The sequence below is a fragment of the Eulemur rufifrons genome, chromosome 7 (assembly GCF_041146395.1).
Source record: "Eulemur rufifrons isolate Redbay chromosome 7, OSU_ERuf_1, whole genome shotgun sequence".
Lineage (NCBI taxonomy): Eukaryota > Metazoa > Chordata > Mammalia > Primates > Lemuridae > Eulemur > Eulemur rufifrons.
Genome location: NC_090989.1, coordinates 180,368,586 through 180,387,371, shown reverse-complemented (window position 1 = coordinate 180,387,371; position 18,786 = coordinate 180,368,586). Strand labels below are relative to the sequence as shown.

Sequence of the window (18,786 nt, the reverse complement as noted above, 5' to 3'; positions counted from 1 at the left end):
GCTTCAAATTTGTAGGTTGTAAAATAACAATTCCTTGGCCGTGACAATTTCAACACTACTACATTAAAGGGCATTAGAGATAGCAGTCTAGTTAAGAAGACATGCTAGCAATAGACTTAGAACTGTGTTTGTACAGTGGTCACATGATTTAAAAAAGATTATATGTTACAGATCAATAATAAAGCAAAGTTTCTAAAAGTGTTTTCATTGATACTGTCTACACATTTATTATTTTGTTTATTTATGCATTTGCATAATTGAGTATGTATATATATTTATATGCACAGGGCAGTTCTTGTCAATGGCAAAGAAGCAAAAGACCTCAAAATCAATCCCCTTAAATTGGGATGTGGCTATTTCATGAATGTTAAAAAATAACAAACAAAATTTCTTTCCCATTATTAGATATAAATACTTGAAAATAACTTGATAATCATGCATATTGACATCAGTTATATTAACCTTTTGGATGTGTAAATTATCCTCTGGTACTGTGCTATAAATACCAGAACAGTGAGCTCTCTCCCTAAACTTGTTTGGATTTTCATGTAGGTTCATGTTTGCCCCTCTTAGCAGAGTGAGCATGTCGATGTCTATTAGAAATATAAAACTACAAACTCTAACATTGGGAAAGTGAAAGCGTCTTAAAGATTTTTTTTTTTTTTAACTTTAATGCTCTTTTTCACAAAGTGTCCTAAGAAGCTTAAACCCTGAAAAATTGACAACTGTCAGATTTTGTTTTATTTTTATTTTTTGAATTTTCCATTTAATATTTTTGGACTGAAGCTGATCTTGGTAACTGAAACAGTAGAAAGCGAAACCACTGATGGAGGAGTATTACTGTATTTGGCTATTGAGTTTTTTTTTGTTTGTTTGTTTGTTTTTCAGCTCATTAAAGGGGTACAAAAGATCAGGCTATATACATTGCCCATGCCTCCCCATCCCCCCGAGTCTGAGCTTTAGTTGTGTCCATTCCCTAGACAGTGCACATCACTCTCATCATGTAGGTGTGCACTCCTCCCCTCCCCCACCCCATCCCCCCCTGTCAGAACTTCAATCGAGTTTTAAGATTTCTTTATATATTCTGGATACCAGACACTTATCAGATACATAATTTGAAAATATTTTCTCCTATTTTGTAGGTTGTCTTTTCACTTTCTTAAAAGAAGAAGAAAGCTGGACAACTGTCAGATTTTAGAGCAAGGAAGTCAGGATGAAAATTATCCCTGTGAACTAAGATGTATAAGATAATGGTCTTTCATTACACTGATAAATATTTACTGGACACATACAGTTCCTGACCATGTTCTAGGACTTGTGGCTCATCATTAATTAAAATGAACAAAGATCCCTGCTCTCTTTATGCTTCTATTCCAGAAGGGAAAGAAAGACAGGATCCAGTGATATAATAAGTAAGTTATATAGTTCGTAAGAAGATGAAAAGCATACAGAAGAAGAAAGATTGGGACTGATTAAGTTAGCCAGAAACACAAGGTGAGATAATTTTGTTTCAACAGCCTCAGCAAAAAAACACTAGAAATAGACAAAAAAATGTCAATCGGTTTATTTTTTTTAACCTGCGCAATCTTTTAAAATTAGTGTTTTACTTGTAAACAGAGTACCTGGGGATTGTGATATGTTTTATGGAATATCTGAAAATGTAGATCATCTTATTTCTATCATAAAAAGTAGGAAACTAATTAGCAGAAAACATGGCTAGAGAACATATCTAAAATATGCACTTGTTATATCCAGAACACAGTTTAGTTGCTTCCGAGTGTCTCAGTTAATATTTTTGTAAGTCTTCACTTTTTATTTTTCTTCCATCAATTATTGGTGACAGTGAGTATCATGAAGCCACAAGTTTAAGAAACATTTGAGGAAGAGAAACTATTCATTCAGTTCAATCTAGCCATTAACTATTTTTTTCCTTAGCCTCCGGAGTGGGGATCCCTATTATTGTATTTTAACAGCAAAATAATTGGTCCAGCACAAGTCACCAGTACTCTATAGAATATTTAAACAACAACAACAACAACGACGACAAAAAACTACATATCTATTACTGATGTCTTCTATCTTTTCTATGTCATATTTTATGCTGCTTGGATTTTTCCATACCTGGAAGTCTTAACTGCAATGCCTTTTTATCTTTCACCATATTTTAATCCTTTTCTGTAATAAAATTAATGCATATGACCTATAATTTCTTAATGTAAAATGGTGTAATCAATCTTTTTCCCCTTAATGAACATGATATTTCTTCAAATATAAAGCATTCACACTTTTTAGTATACGCGAATTGCCAAAAATTTGCTGGAGAAATACCATTCTTAAATATAGCCATACTATATATCTTGAAACATGAAGTCCATCTCTGTCTCAAAAACTGATGACAATACAATCTTAAGGAAGTGAAGTTTTACAAAATGTGCCACACTGGTTGGATTTTGACATATCAAGTTTTATCAGTCACATTTCCCCAGAGTGCTTCAGACAATTGTCGACATAATGTAATAGGCTCGAGACAAGTTGGCAGAAATATCTTCCAGGCTTAAAGGTGGGTGTTTATTTTCCTTGAGACATTTTAAATGATAGGTGAAGTGTAGCGGCTAACTGCTTTTTATTGAATATATTTTTTAATAGAAAAGATGATAAGGTACCAACTGCTGAATTTAATCATTTGGGCTTAATTAGCCACTCAAACTGCTTTATCAAAACAGTCATTTCTATCATCCAGGAGGCAATGAAATGATAGAAGTGACATGGCTTCCAGTAAAAATGCTAGTTTATGAGCTGAGATTCTATAACGTAAAGTAGCAAAGATGGGGAATAGGCATTTCTAATACTAATTATGTCCCTTGGTGATAAATGTAAAGACATTTGGATTGGTATTAGCTTAAAAATCTTAAAAACTGAGTATACAGTTTAACTATCCCAAATTGTATGAGTTTATTTGTTTACTGTGATGATAATATTATAATGATTTCATGTAAATACTATGATTTTAATTGCTTTCTCTTTGAAAAGAACTGCTTATTACAATATGTGTAAGAGACTCTACATTTCACTAGTTTTGTACCTCGAGTTATATGAATAAATGAAGCAGTTATATATCTGGTAGACTTATATACATGTAAATATTTCATACAAGTGAGAAACTCTGAATGACATTTAACCAAGAAAAATATTATCCAGTGACTTTATCCAAAGGTCCATGGCCTGAACACCAAGGTACTTGTGACAATTCAAATATTTCAAGTATAAGTTTTAACTGTGTCTAATTATACACTGACAGAATTTTCAACTGCCAAAGTACTCACATCTACCATGGTATCCTACTGGCAAAGTGTGCATGCTATTAGTTAGTACAGTAATGAATCTCTTATATAGATCGTGAAATCAAATATTTCACATACAAAATATGATACAGTTTGATGCTGTAACAGAAATCAAGATATGCATGCATGTTTCCAATGTTCATCAGACACAAATGAAGATAATAAAATACCTTTTACTATGAGGCTGCCAGTGTTCTTTGCAATGCCAAACTGATTTGTGGCTATGCATGTATATGATCCAGCATCTGACCTGGTAACATTATATATCTTGAGGCTACCATCCTCCAAGAGAAACACTCTAAAAATAAAATATATAATTAGTGGAAGTAAGGCTTTTCAATATTGATAAATCAAAAGTGCTTATTTTTTATTTTAAAACATCACTAAAATTCGTGGATATATGTGGTAATATGAATTTATTTCTTTTCTATTATTTTGTTCTTGTGAGCAATCTCTGAATCTACATATTAGAATAAATGGGATTTGCTTTTATTGTGACACTATATTGATAATTATTGTACTATAACTTGAATTATCATTGTGGATTTTAACGCACATCAAAAATCAAATGAGTGCTTGGTGCTATAAATGCTTAATTGCTTGACAAATAAAAAATGTAACTATTTACTGTGTATTTTGAAAAGTCTACTTGCTGCTGAAAATTGAACTTGGCTTTGGAGAAATGCAAGCCAATTTCTACATTGTTTAGTCTGTGTCTTTATAAGTGTGGTCTTGTGTAGCATTTTCAATGACCAAACAACAGAGCACTGAACCATGACAGTATTTGCCAGTGCTAGTGGGTTGAAGGAACTATCCAAATGGTTCCATTGCCAAAGGACGATGTCTACTATGTATCATATTCCCTCAAAGAAGAAAAGAGAGGAGTAGAAAGATGAAGCCTTCATGGATCACTCTGAATTAAACATTTCTAAAACATATAGTGAACAATGAAAAGATATTTATCTAAGAAGTTCCAACCTTTCATAAAATGGTCCATATTATTTTTTTTTCTGAAACTCAAAAATAAAGCAAACACCAGAATGTCATCATAATCAGGTAAAACCTCAAGATTTGTTTTTTTAAAAAATGCATCATCAAATATTTTATAAGAGGAGACAAAAAATGAAAAATAAAAACATTTGCCCAATTTTGGATTTCCATATTTTATGTCTTACGAATTTAGTTATCAACCTTCTAAAAACACAGTCCTAAAAGCAATAATGGATAGTCAGGATGACACCAAAATAAGAGAAACAAACTAATTTTTGACTATAGTTTTAAAGGAAAGAAAGGCAAGGCAATTTGCATGCATGTCACATTGATTAACAAAAACAAAATAGCATTTGTTGTATTGCAAACATGTCATTGTTTCTAGTATATGTATAACATGAAATGTAGCTAATCTAATTAATTACCCAATTTGAAACACAGAGAATATCAGCCAACTATAATTTGTAGGAGACCAGCTTCTGATGTTGAGTTTATTATTAATAATGAATTCCAAATCCTGTTATCAGTGAGTAGAAGAGGCCACATCTGGGTTTACAATATTCCATGGCATGTAATCAGAATTTTTAGAAAGCCATTGTCTTAGAATATTCCACCAAAACAGACATTTGATACCTTATTTAATTTCTGAAATGTCTAGTTTAGCAGATACCAATTTACATTTATAATTGAATTATACCACTATTCACACAGTAACACAACTAATCTAGTATGTAGATTTCAGGCCAAATACAATTCTTTATCTGATTCAACTAGAAGAGGTCAATGTGGGGAGCATTTGAGTGCATCATTTGCCTCTTACATTTAAGAATAACTAAGAATTTTTAACAACAAAGAAATTTTAGATATTGGCTAATAAAACATTTTACATGACAAAAATTAATATATCTGCTTATATCTAAAGGCCATTAAACAAATTTCCCGGGTACCAATCCAATGGTAATGTTTACACTTTATATAATTTTTTGCTTAACTTTCAGAAAGGACCAGTTCATATAAACAATGGTACTCTGAGGACACCACCATTTTCAGGCACAATGGGTCTTTAATGATGTTTGCTAAATTGAGTTGAAATTATCAGCATTGAAATTGGTTGTGTCTTTTGAAATCTTAATAAATCAATATTTCTCAAGTGTCTATCACCACTTGAGGTACTGAGAGGGCAGACTAAAACTAAGAAAAATTAAGAATCTGCTCAAGACTAACAAGCTAAGTATCAGAGAATGAGTTAAAAGTTATATCTGATTATCTCCAGCACTTATGTTCTTTCTAGAACAATTACTTTTCCTTACTTTTAGTAAAATAATTCTACATGTTGGTTATGAGGCTCAAGAAGTTTCTACTGAATCATCATTAGATGCTTTAAAGATAGTTCATGTGTTTGCTCCCCAAAATGTGGTCTCATCCCAGACCTACTGAATCAAACTCTGCATTTTCATCAGATACCCAGTGACTAGTATGCACAATAAAGTTTGAGAAGTACTGAGCTATTCATTATAAATCAAACTTAAATCTGTGAAATTTATCTTTATTTCTAAGTAAGGATACATCTTGTTTCATAAGATCAATATATAAACAGTTATAAAAGAATAAAAATATTAAGTTGTAAATGTTTTATGAAAGTAACCAAACTAGCAACCAAATTGATTTATCATTTATTAAAATAAATAATTTTCTAAAGTCTCTCTAGTGACCTAGAATACAGCAATTTGGAAATTTAACCATACCTAGACATTTTATAGCATGATAAATAGTGTGAATATTTCAATTTATCATTGAAATTTTTCCATTCATTAATAAGAGATGTTAAAATATAGTAAAAACAATTTAATCTTTTGACAATGTAAATGGAGTTAAATTGCCTAATCATTGTCCTAATTGTATGCAGAATAATTAAACAAGAAATGTTAAAGGAAAGTAAGAATGTCTAGTTCTTTCACATGTCTATGCATGGCTTAGGAGAAATGATTTACTAAAAAACAAACAAAAATCAAAAAGAAGGAACACTCATCTAAGATCAAACTGTACCAAGCAATTGGCATTTTCAGATAAGGCAGAATGCACATGTAAGAATTAATTAGAACATTTTAATTGGTAGTTTTGGTAACATTCATAGAGAAAGATTGATTTTTTTTATTCTTCTTTTGGAATATTCAAAAAGATACTTTATCTGGAAGGTTGGTAAAATATATCAATGAAAGATATTAAAATATTCTGTCTTCATTGCATATAAGCTTCTCTGGCATTTATAAACAAGCACTGCCAGAAATATAGATAAGCTTGGCTCTCTTTAAAAAATAGAGTAAACATTCTGATAATAAAAATGGAGATTTCCATGAATAATGAGTAAAGAGCATACAGTCATAGGGAAGAAATAGAAGGCAATAAAATGAGTGATTACATATTATTTGAATATTATCATATTAGGATTTAATGCTGAGGTCCTACTACTAGTAGATGATACATAATATCAATAAAAGTTATGTATGGAAATACGTGAGCACCATGGAAGCATGGAAAGGCTTCCAAAAATTCAATAGCAATTTAAATGCATGATTGGAAGTGGAGCAATGTTAGGACTTTTCCTCCTTTTTAACTTCTTCAGTAAATATTCACTAAATGCCTACTGTATTCAAAGCAATTTGTTAGGTGTTACAATAGGCATGTGAAAATAAAGAGTGTTAAATTTAAGGGTACTCTTTTCCACCATATTAAAACTCATCAGTCAAAATTTAAGGAGGTGATGCACTATTATAAGGAGCTAACTCTGCACAGGCCCTCTACTAAGTGTGTAATAAATGTCACTCACCGAATTCTTAAGACAAACCTCTTAACTAGCTATTGCTACCATTCCTATTTTATAACTCAGGAAACAGGCCTAAAGAGAAGCAATAAGTGACTCAAGACACCCACTAGGTAGTGTAGGGCCAAGAATCTAATCATGTCTTTCTCTTTAGATCAGGAAACACTTACTTTAGCAAATATTCTTTTACTTCAAGTTTCTAAAACATAGTTTGCTAATAGTATAGTAACTAAGAGTAGCATAAACATATGTGTGTGTATAAAATTCTATTTGCATAGAATATCCTATAATATTGGAGGATCTTAATCTGACCTTCAGAGAGTCCAGTAACTCCCTGAAATGTGATGAAACGTGTGTGTGTGTGTGTGTGTGTGTGCACATGCAAGCTTACATATGCATTTTCTCACAGTTCTTAGCTTTGGTGAGATCTTGAAGGCAGGCTTGCTATGCCCTGCTATGGAAGAGTTTTAACTATAGATGTCTTAACATGTGAGGTAATAATGATGGTGATGCTAATCATAAGAATGCTTTTTCTTTTTTTTTAAATATTCCATCCTGTGCAATTATGGAGTTATTAGTAGAGTGGGTAAGAATGTGGGCTTTGGGGTCAAAACTGCTAGTGACTAAATTTGAACCTCAATATTTAATTTTTGTATGGCCAGAATCAAATTAACTAACTGTCCAGGTATTCCGTTTCCTCATCTGTAGCATGGAGATATTATTAATAGTATTACTCTATCATAGAGTCTTGAGCATTAAATGATAGAAACAGTTTAAAATGCTTAGCACTGTGCCTGACTTCTAATTAGCAGTCAATAGGTAAGCTTTTAATGAACTGGTTTCCCATCCTACCTAAGAATATAAGCACTGCTGTACTCTATAAAGAACAACAACAGGGAAAAAAGAAAGTGTTTTGTCACAGTTCAGTTTGAACCAAGAGGCCTGAGAGGTACATGCCAGGCTTTCTCAAAGGTGTCTAATGCCAGCAGGACTGTCCCCAGCATTATTCCACTGCTTAAAACCCTTCCTTAAATTGACACAAAACTTCTTGTCTGCGTACTTAACTACTTGGTCTTTCTGATCCACAGTGTTCTAACTTTTACTTTGGAAATGATAATATGATTGTTATGAAAATTAAATTAATTAAATGCTAGGTATTAATCAAATTCTTATTCTTTGTTGTAGTAACAACAAAGTATTTGCCCTTTGCTCTGCTCCATGACACAGGCTACTATTTCTGATTTGGTTTCTTTGTGTTTTGCTCATGCCTAATATCTTGAAATCCATGGGTAAGGCTGGACACAGCAGTATGTTTTGTGGCTTTAACTAAGCTATGCTTATCAGTCCCTGGATTGTCCTTGGTTTTAATGTCACCAAGTTCTGATACTTGACTTAAAGTTATCTGTATGTTTCTTCCTCTCCCACTATAATCATTTCACAGTTCAGGGGTAACATTCTTCCTTTCAAGTCTTTATGTTCAAATAACCACTTAATTAAATTATTTCACCTGTTTACACATTTGCATAGAAAAATTTTCCCCAGATTACCAAAGCCCAGTATTCTATTTAGATAACTAAATCACAAATTATGGCATTTGCATTTAAAATGTTCTGTAAAAATTAGAATTTAAAAATATTTACATGTGTAGACATAGTGTGACCATTCAACTAATAGAAAAATTAATAGTTAAAAATTGTAATGTATCACTCTATCCATCTTATTGCATTATGGGCATAAAAAGGTAGAAATTCGAGCAAGAAGCTGTGCCATGACAGTCAAATGACATTGGGGCAACTTTATAATGGCTTTAGAAAATAGAACATGTAGAAAATTAAGCCAGCAACACAATATATGTGAACAGTTCAAGGTTAACTTGTAAGTTAGAGGCAGACTTTACAGAGTGATTGAGCAAGCAACATTTCAATCTTCCAACTGTCAGGGAAGGTAGGTTGAGTAAAGAGAAAACAAAAGTAACAGATGTCCTACCCATTTGCCTGATTCCATGACCTTTGCTGTCTGCTTGCTAGGCTATTATGCATAACACACAAGGAAGGAAGGGGATCACATCATATTAACTTGTGGGGCTTCTTTACCTGCAACACGTGCTCAAATTTTGTATCTTTCTGAGGAACGACATGGAGACTAATGGGGAATAAACATTCCATCCCCTTGCTTTCCTGGTGTCTTAGTCCCTTTTCTGCTGCTATAACAGACTACTTGAGACTGGGTAATTTATAAAGAAAAGAGGTTTATTTGGTTCATGATTGTGGTGGCTGAAAAGTTCCAGATTGGGCAGTGGCATCTGGTGTGGACCTCAGGCTCTTACCACTCATGGTGGAAAGCAGAAGTGGCGTGGGCCTGTGCAAAGAGATCACATGGTGAGAGAGAAGGCAAGAGAGAGAAACTGAGGAAGCTAGACTCTTCTTTAACAACCTGTTCTCTCGGGAACTAATCCATTCCTAAGAGAGTGGTAACTCACTCACCACAGCAGGAGGACATCCATCCATCCTCATGACCCAGACACCTCACACTAGGCCCCACATCCCAACCCTACCACACTGGGAATCAAATTTCAACGTGAGTTTCGGTGGGGACACACCATATCCAAATCGTAGCACCTGGGTTACATGTGATAACTGTTCATCATAAACTATATAAATATAACAAAGCTTAACAATCACATCTATTTTCTCACTGTAACAAATCTAATATATACCCAACCTTTAATTTACTTACATATAGAAAACAGATCTATATATGTAGATTCCAAAGTATGAATAGAAAATGATGATGGCTCTGACTTTTCTTGTTTGATATCAACCCAGCCTATTACAAAGTTTGAAGACATAGAGGATTAGCAATAGCTAAATTTCTTAAACTAAGGGAAATTAGGACATTGGGCAATTATAATTTCTTATTGCTGAAACTAGAGCAACACTGCTATTTTTATAGTTAGATTATTAACTGGAGTATTGCTTCCAGTTCTGTCTAAAGATAATACTGTAGACCATGAAATTTTAATTGACTGTCTAATTTTACTGATATCTGGAAAATGTAAAATAGATTGGATTAAAATGAGTTAGATAAGAAGTAGAAAATTGTATATAAATTTTTCCTCTTCACAATTTAAGTTTTAGGTAAAATGTCCCACTGGAATCTATTTTAGATCAAATATTAATATTACATTTTAATAATTTTTGCACCTGATTATTACAGTTAAGGTATAATATCTATGCTAATCCCACTATCATTTAATAAGCTATCTTTTGAAAATTACTTATTTTAACAAGCTACAGAAGATGACTTACATGATGATCAGAAAACAAGTAAATACCAAAGCTTGCTCATTTAAGGTAAAATAAAGGTTGTCTTTTCCATCTCTTTATGTCAATAACTTTAAGTGGCACTAATGGCAGTTATACACAGACTGACACTACTGGCTGGGCCAAATTTAAAGATTTAATCAATGGATTAATGAAAACCTAATTTATCATCCCTTATAACATCATGAACATCATAAAAATGAGAGAAAAAAACAGAGATCGAGTGAAAATGAAGTGCTACCTTGAGAGAGATATGATTGAAGGGCCACAGTATATAAATCTGGCCTTGCCATACCAAATGACGTAGGACATCTTTAGCAAAACACAATACACTGACAACCTTTAATCAGTTCTAAACAAGAAAAAAAAAAAAAAAAAAAAAAAAACCACTGGAAAATTCAGAAAAAAATATGGAAGGAACCCAAATATTTTATACATTTATTTTGTCTGACTTTTGAGAAAGAACATAAATATTCTTTTCAAGAAAGAATTGTGTAAGACCCAAAGAGGAATTAAATGCTAATAATTTGCAAATCTTTTCTAGAGTGCAGTTCTTCACAGGAGCTGCCAGAGGAAAGCCTAGAGTTTCATCAAGCAGAAGCTCTGCACTCTAGTCTGCTAATCTGAATCGCATCCGCCTTCCTAAACCTACTTTGATTCCTAGTGTTTCAGACATATCTTGTGAATCTTTCAGGTTCTCTTAGTCCATTGGCTGTCAAAGGTCCGAATAGTGCAGCCCCACCAGCAAAGGGGCAATCAGGCAGATAAACCATTTTTTCCTTCCTTCCTCAGACTGTTCCCAAGTGGTTTCTCTGCACAGCCTGTACGGGGACAACCTCTGGGGCTGCCAGTCTGTGGCTTGAAGTGAGGCAGCAGCAAGATATGATGGATCGTCCACTGCTGCCCCTCAACCGGGCTTCCCGGAGAGTGGGCACTCAGCTCTGTTTCCTGGGGAACCATACTAGGGCACACAGCCTTTCCTGCCACATCCTTCCCTCCAATCACTGTAGTTCACAGTACTCTCTTTCTCCCTCTAACAGAGTAGAGATTAATTATTTTTTCCCACATTGACAAACTGAGATACTGGGAGATTCAGTAACTAACTTAACCATACCCCAATGCAGGTCTTCTGATCTTAAATCAGTGCTTTTTCTACTGAATCATTCTCTGAATCATTTTGCTGCCTTGTACTTCTAATTTTCTTTTTATACAAGTCTTCACTCTCCACACATATGTAAAAGCTGAGATTTCATTGAGGAAGGTGATAATAGGGCTCATAAAACTATGGATTCTAAAGTCAGCTTGCTTTGGATTTCTGTCTGGACTCCCATTTCTGGCCAAGTTACTTTAGGAGCACTTGCTTGATTTCTATGTAAGCTTATATAGAGTGAGGATAGGAGTAGTAATAACATCATCAGTTTGTTTTGAGAATTAAAGAAATATATACATATATGCATATGTAGAGGGTAAAGGGTAATGGGTACCCCAAATAGTAGCTCTTATTCTTTACTTATTAGTATTTATATCCAAGAATACCACCAATTAGCAGGGACTTAATAAATATTTGTTTTCTGATTGTATTTGCTCCTAAATATTCAGCAGTTCCTTTCTAGGCCCAGACTTATTATATGTTAATGTTATCAATAAATTCAGTCAACTAACAGAAAGTGACTTAGTCAAATAACTATTTTCTTTAAAGTACTTTATTTATAGTTATAGGTTATAAAAAATGGTTAAAGTGATTTCGATTAGTTTGCTGATGCCATATAAAGCAGTACAGGAGTTGACACAAAGAAACACAGTTGACTCTTGAACAATGCAGGGTTAGGGGTGCCAACCCCCATGTAGACAAAAATCCACATGTAACATTTTTTTTTTTTTTGAGACAGAGTCTCACTCTGTTCCCTGAGCTAGAGTGTCGTGGCATCAGCCTAGCTCACAGCAACCTCAAAGTCCTGGGCTCAAGCAATCCTTCTGCCTCAGCCTCCCGAGTAGCTGGGACTACAGGCATGCACCACCATGCCCGGCTAATTTTTTCTATATAGTTTTAGTTGTCCAGCTAATTTCTTTCTATTTTTAATAGAGATGGGGTCTCGCTCTTGCTCAGGCTGGTCTCGAACTCCTGAGCTCCAAAGATCCTCCCGCCTTGGCCACCCATAGTGCTAGGATTACAGGCGTGAGCCACCGCGCCCGGCCCACATGTAACTTTTGACTCCTCCAAAACTGCTAATAACCTACTGTTGACGGGAAATCTTACTGATAACATAAACATTTGATTAACATGTATTTTGTATGTTATCTGTATTATACACTGTATTCTTACAATAAAGTAAACTAGAGAAAAGAAAATGTTATTAAGGAAATTGTAAGAAGAGAAAATATGTTTACTATTCATTAAGTGGAAGTGGATCTTCATGAAGCTCTTCATCCTCATTGACTTCATGTTGAATAAGCTGAGGAGGGTTTGGTCTTGCTCTCTCAGGAGTGGCAGGGGCAGAAGAGGTGGAGGAGGTGGAAGGGGAGGCAGAGAAGGCAAGCATAGTTGGAAATTTTATTGAAAAAAATTTGAGTCTACGTGGACCCACTGAGTTCAACCTATTTTGTTCAAAGATCAACTGTACATTCAAATCTCCAGGATAAGACTTAAGCATATACAACAAATCTTAATCATTCTTTTGCACAATTCTGATAATCTAGCTAAAACTTACAATACAAATGAGAGAGATAAAATATTTTTAATTATTATAATAATATGGATGCTATTGGGGGATTCCTAAACATACAACTGATTCACAGGAATTGTTGCAATAACATCTCTAGTATTTTCTTAGCCTTTGTCCTAGCTCCAAGCACATAATCGTGTTTCTTTGGGCACATGTATTGAGTTGCATTAGGCACAGTGTGATTAAATTTATATGGGCATTGAGGTGAGGGGCCAGGGGAAGGAAGGAAAAGGAAACAAAAATGAAAACCTATAAAAACCTACACGAAGTGGCATCATAAATTGATAACACAAATAAATCTAATTTTGCTATGTTATGTTGGAAAGCAGGGATTGCTCAGGTGCCTATGAGAGAAAGAGGTATGCTTGAGTGTTTTTAAGTTACCTTTTTTCTTATACAACTCTCAATGGACTAGAAAAATATACATTTTAAGCAGATTAAATAGCTAAGGATATACTTCCAATGAACTGGTTATTCAAAGATGATTTGTGGTCTTTATGCAGCTAACTGAAAGGGTTTAATTATAATAGGAAAAGGTTGTTTAGAAGGGTTACCTAGAGATTTGAAATTGACTCAAACACATTTTATTAATAATTTAAATGGGAATAAAAATGTTACTGCTTCTCTCTTCTAGTTCTTCATAATTCCGGGTGTCTATAGTTGTACTTTATGCCTAATGTATAATCACCGGAGTGAACAGTCAAATGATCCAAAGTCAAGTCGGTGGTTCAAATGTCCTAAACACTCAAGCAGAAAGCTAGCATCAGATGTTCAGCCCTCTGAATTCATCAAAATGTGTCTTCTTGTTTAATGCACACAAATAATTTAAGTGTCAGCTTTGTAGTGGCTGACACAGAACACAAACACAGATTCAGGGTGACTGAATTTTGACACAAATTAGGCGATGGTGGATAAGAGCAGTTGCTAAATAACATAATTATTTGGTGTCATGATGTGTCTTTATTCCGATGGCGTGCCAAAGAGTGTGCTGCTATGCCAACTCCCATAAAATGTTAAGAAAATGTGATTTAACATTAACAAAACAACATCAGATGGAAAACGTAGCTAAATTAATCCAGTGAAATAGCCCTAAGAGGAATATTTAGCTGTTCAGGAAAAGAAGGAAAAGATAAAGAAAAGTGTCTCCATTTGTTGCAGTATTTTGCTGAGAAAACACAAAGGGGAATAAATATAGATTCATATGCTAACATGCCTCACAGCCTAAGTAAATCAAAAGAAAAGATGGGAAATTATGAAGTTGGTAAAGGACAAAAAAGTTTGTGAACACAGACTTAAAAGAATAAAAAAAAAACAGTGCTCCCAAAATAACTAGGGGAGAACCAATTGAAAATACAATAGAAGAGAGAGTTGTGCAGAACAGAATGGAGACGTCTGAACACTGCGAGGACATTTTGGCTATGCTTCTATTACATTTATGATGATGAGCCTATTGTGTGATTTCCTCGGGGCTTTGAAATTTTACAAATGTAAAGTTGTTTCTGCTGTAAACGTTGGGATAGATAGATGAGATTCAGGTACAGCCGGATGACCTTAAACTAGTATCTTTAGCCCTGTGGTCTGTGGTTTCCCTCAGGTATAAAAAGCTGAGAGAATTGGGCTGGAACACTAATGATTATTAACCCTTTCACCTCAGCTTTCTGTAATCTGGTGATTTCAGAATGTGATAGCTGGGAAATGATTCCCCCTGCTATCTTGAACATGGTTTTGAAAGTGATGGATGCTAGTGGAATTTCCAATTCTAGATCCCCTTTGGCTACTGAATTATTGTATTCCTCAGAGACTACAAAGCTAGGCTTACAAAAGTTTCTGAGAATAGAGGACTAACTTGGAGATGACTTCTTTTCTGCTAACATTAACTCTTTCTTATCCTTAATTATATTACACACTTATATGCCTACATCAATTCCTTTATGGAGCTTAGGGAGTTTATCCTTGTTCATTGAATTTCCATATCTAGGTCTACATGTCATCAAAAATTATATTGTATGTTATATTAAAAATCCAATCAGTCATTTGAACATTGTGGATGCAGGATGCTAAACCACTAAAAGGACTGATTTATTTTATTGATAAGAATCAATAAGACCCCATCTATCATTATGTAGGCAACATATAGGCTTATTCTATACCTGTTAGTGATATCAAAAATACAGTTTGAGCTTATATGTCACTGTTTTCAGAAGATTTTTTAGTCTAACTCTGGAAAAGGCAAAGAACAAATATGTATTTTATGAAGGTCTTCCTTTAGCTTTCCAGATGGACACTATAATTATTCAGAAATCTAATTAAAATCCTATAGTATGATATTTAGGATCGCACATGGCTTTGGAGTCAGAGCTTCGAGGAATTAAATGCTTTTCTATCATTTACTAGTTGTGTGATTGTGGGTTTGATGCTTAATTTCTCTAAGTTTTACTTTTACCCATCTAAAAATATGAATAAATAACTCATATGTATGTTGTAAAAATTAAATGAAATGGTGTATCTAACATCTTACTACACTATGTGCCCATGACAGATACCGTATAAATGGATATTATCATCATTCTCATATGATGAAACTCAGGGTTAAGTACAGGAAGGATGGGTTTCTGGCTGCATTTGGTTAATTTAACTGGTGAGAGAATGAAAAACGTATGTTAATAAGTATATCCAAGCATTCCTTGAGTGATCAAAAAGTCAGCTGTTGGATGACTCACGAAATGCTTTGAGTCCCCTTTATATGTATTTAGAGGAATCTTGGGGAAAATGTATCTTGTATCAACGAAGGAAGCCTACATCTAAACCTTTGAAACGGCACCGAGCATGATGTTGGGAATAGAGTAAGACGGTCACATAATACACCCGTCAAGTGCCAGCTTAGTTACCTCCGACCTGTTGAGGCCTTTCAGGATGGCCACAAGCCTAGGGAGTGAGCCGTCCTCGCTGCATTCAGTGTTTGCAGTGGTACATGCCCCGCTGCACCGGCGCTGTTGACCTGTCTGCCTTTCCCAGGAGACTCTGAGCTCATCCAAATTTATAAACCCAGAATCTCACACAAGGCCTGTCAAATTGGTTTGCCTCTGTGCTTATAAATAAATGAATAGTTTGACAAGTCACACTTGAGAATCAGATTTGTCACTTCAAATCAGGAGTCCTCAAACTATGCTATCCGGAGAGCTGGGGGATTCTCAGGTCACTGCCTGGGATGCTCGTGGGTGAGAGGAAGTGAGGAGGGCGTCGAGCGGAGCTCTGCTTCTCCCTTCAGGACATTAGCCAGATTGCTTCAATGTTATCTGTTTTATGGAATGTATTCTTGCATAAATTCCATTTTAAAAAGTTAGAAAGTTCCCGTGCAGGAGAAAAGAAGAAATAAAAAGGAAATTGGAAAATTATAGCAAGTGACTAAAAACATGCTCTGACAGCTTCACTCCTCGTTTGGAAGATATTAACAAGACCGATTTCTACACTATTGGTCCTGCTTTGATTCCTTCAACTGGACTGCCATAGATAGCAATTCTTTTTCTATTTATTTATTTTTTTGTATGCTCACCAGCATCTATAAGAAGGTGTGGGTGTAACAAATACCTCTTGAGCAACCACTTTCTTTTTAAGTAAGGGAGGACACTATACTTTAAATATATCCAGTAATCACTTTTCTCAAAAATCAAACCAAGAACAAAAGGTCATTTTTACAAATCCTGTGAATAATTGACCTCTTCTATCTATAAAATTATTGCTATTGAATATTTATGTAAATTGTGAAAGATATAAATGTCACTCAGAAATCAGAAGCAAGGACTAAAAGGAAGTGGACACCATTCTAGGGGCGGTGATATTCATCTTTTCAAAAAGTAAGAGAACTGAGGATTTACATCTCTTCGACAGTGAGATTAAAAGGGAGGGTTGAATTTTAGGCTAAGAGGCAAATTTCTGGGTTGGAAAGGAGACAAAATGAAGAAAGTTTTTACTTTAGATATGTATACGCCAGACCGGTGTTTCTCTACATGTTATTCACCAGCAGCAGCTTCTCATGAGGCAGAAGGAGCGAACTTACAAAAACACAGATTCCTCGTCCGATGCTACACGTACTGAATCAAAATCTTGGGCATGGGCCCAGCTCTGGGATCTTCATTTTTCCAAGATCCTTATGATGCATGATGAAATTTGAAATCTACGGGTGCAGTCTATGAATTCACAGCAACTCTACAACGAAACTTACCCATTTTCTGTTGTAGGGTACAGTACAAGAACTTATCAGATGCTATATATTTTGTGAAACTTCTTTGCTTTGTCACATTTGTCCTTGGTTGAAAGCCACAGGATGTCATTACCCATCACGAAAACGTTTTAAATAGAGAACTACAGCAATAATAGGCCAACACAAGGCAGCGGGGGAAACAGCACTCGCCCAGCTAGGCAGGCTGGATTTAAAGACAGGCTTTATATTTTTAATGAACAGGAGCTTTTTCAGACCACGGCAGGTGGGCGGTTCTGCACGCCTGGTGTGAAAGGTGAGTGCCCCAGACCGGTGGAGGCCAGTGGGATAAAGGAAGGAGGATTGGATGGCAAGAGGGGAAAATGAAGGCAAGGCTGACAGGGCACACACAGGATTTTAGCTTGTTACATCTTTGTGCGACACAGGCAAGACTATCAGATGGCTCCTGACGTCTTCAACATGTATTCCCTTGGAAAGGCTCACCTTAACAAGGCTCTCAGGAGTTGAGTATGAACAATTTAAAATTTTATTACAAAGAGGCAGCCCAGAAGGGAGATTGTAATAAGCCTGGCATTATGCAGACTGTCATTCTTCCTTAAACATGGGGACATATGGTTCGTTTGCCTACTTGATACTCATGCTACCTGATGTACTAAGCACTATTACATTAAGTAGTCAGTGATACAAAATAAAATTAGGTTTATTTGCTTGTCCCATTAGGAAGCTCTGCAAGGAGGAGGAAGGGGTAGAGAAGCCTGCTTTGCGCTGGCTGCATCATGGCTCATGTCGCGTTGCAAAGGCATTTGCGGAGGGGATATTTTATTAAGACTGAACACTTGGGAGTAAAGTAAAAGAAAAAGGAACAGTAATGATTTAGAAGGCAGATATTGTAAAATATATAGAAGAGCACCAAACAGGGAGGGAGAATGATATAACCGGCTCTCTTGTATTCAGACAGCCAGACCCCCGTTAGCTGAGGCCCCACGAGGGAAGAGGGTTGGCAAAAGCCTCCAGAGAGAAAATGTAACGGTAGCTAAGTGCTGGGCAATGGAGTCTGTAACGAGAAACACTGCTTTGTCCAGGTAGTTTAGCAAGGAGAAGAATGAAGACAAACTAATTTTTATTCTCTTTCTTTTCTGTGTCAGGCACTATGCTAAGGGCTTTCAAACCCGTCTTCCCACGGGTACCTTTTTACCCTTGAAGCAAAGAAAGATCCAGTGACTTGCTCAATAACTACTGCTTCTTTCTTGTTACAGGGAATTCCCTGGCCCTTTTTCTCACCTTTTTTTCTCCCTCATCTCTTCTCTCTTATCCTGGCTTCTCCCTCTTTCCACTTTCCCTACGATTTTTACACCTTCCTCTGTGTTTT

At 35.2% G+C, this 18,786-nt stretch overlaps 1 protein-coding gene across 1 annotated transcript in view; it reads right to left on the bottom strand.

Moving 5' to 3' along the window:
• Positions 1-18,786, bottom strand: part of CNTN6 (contactin 6) — a 156,930-nt gene that overhangs the window by 40,626 nt on the left and 97,518 nt on the right. The window contains exon 10 of the mRNA XM_069473829.1: positions 3,512-3,639. Coding sequence (XP_069329930.1) covers positions 3,512-3,639 — 128 coding nt within the window. The remainder of the gene's footprint in view (positions 1-3,511; positions 3,640-18,786) is intronic.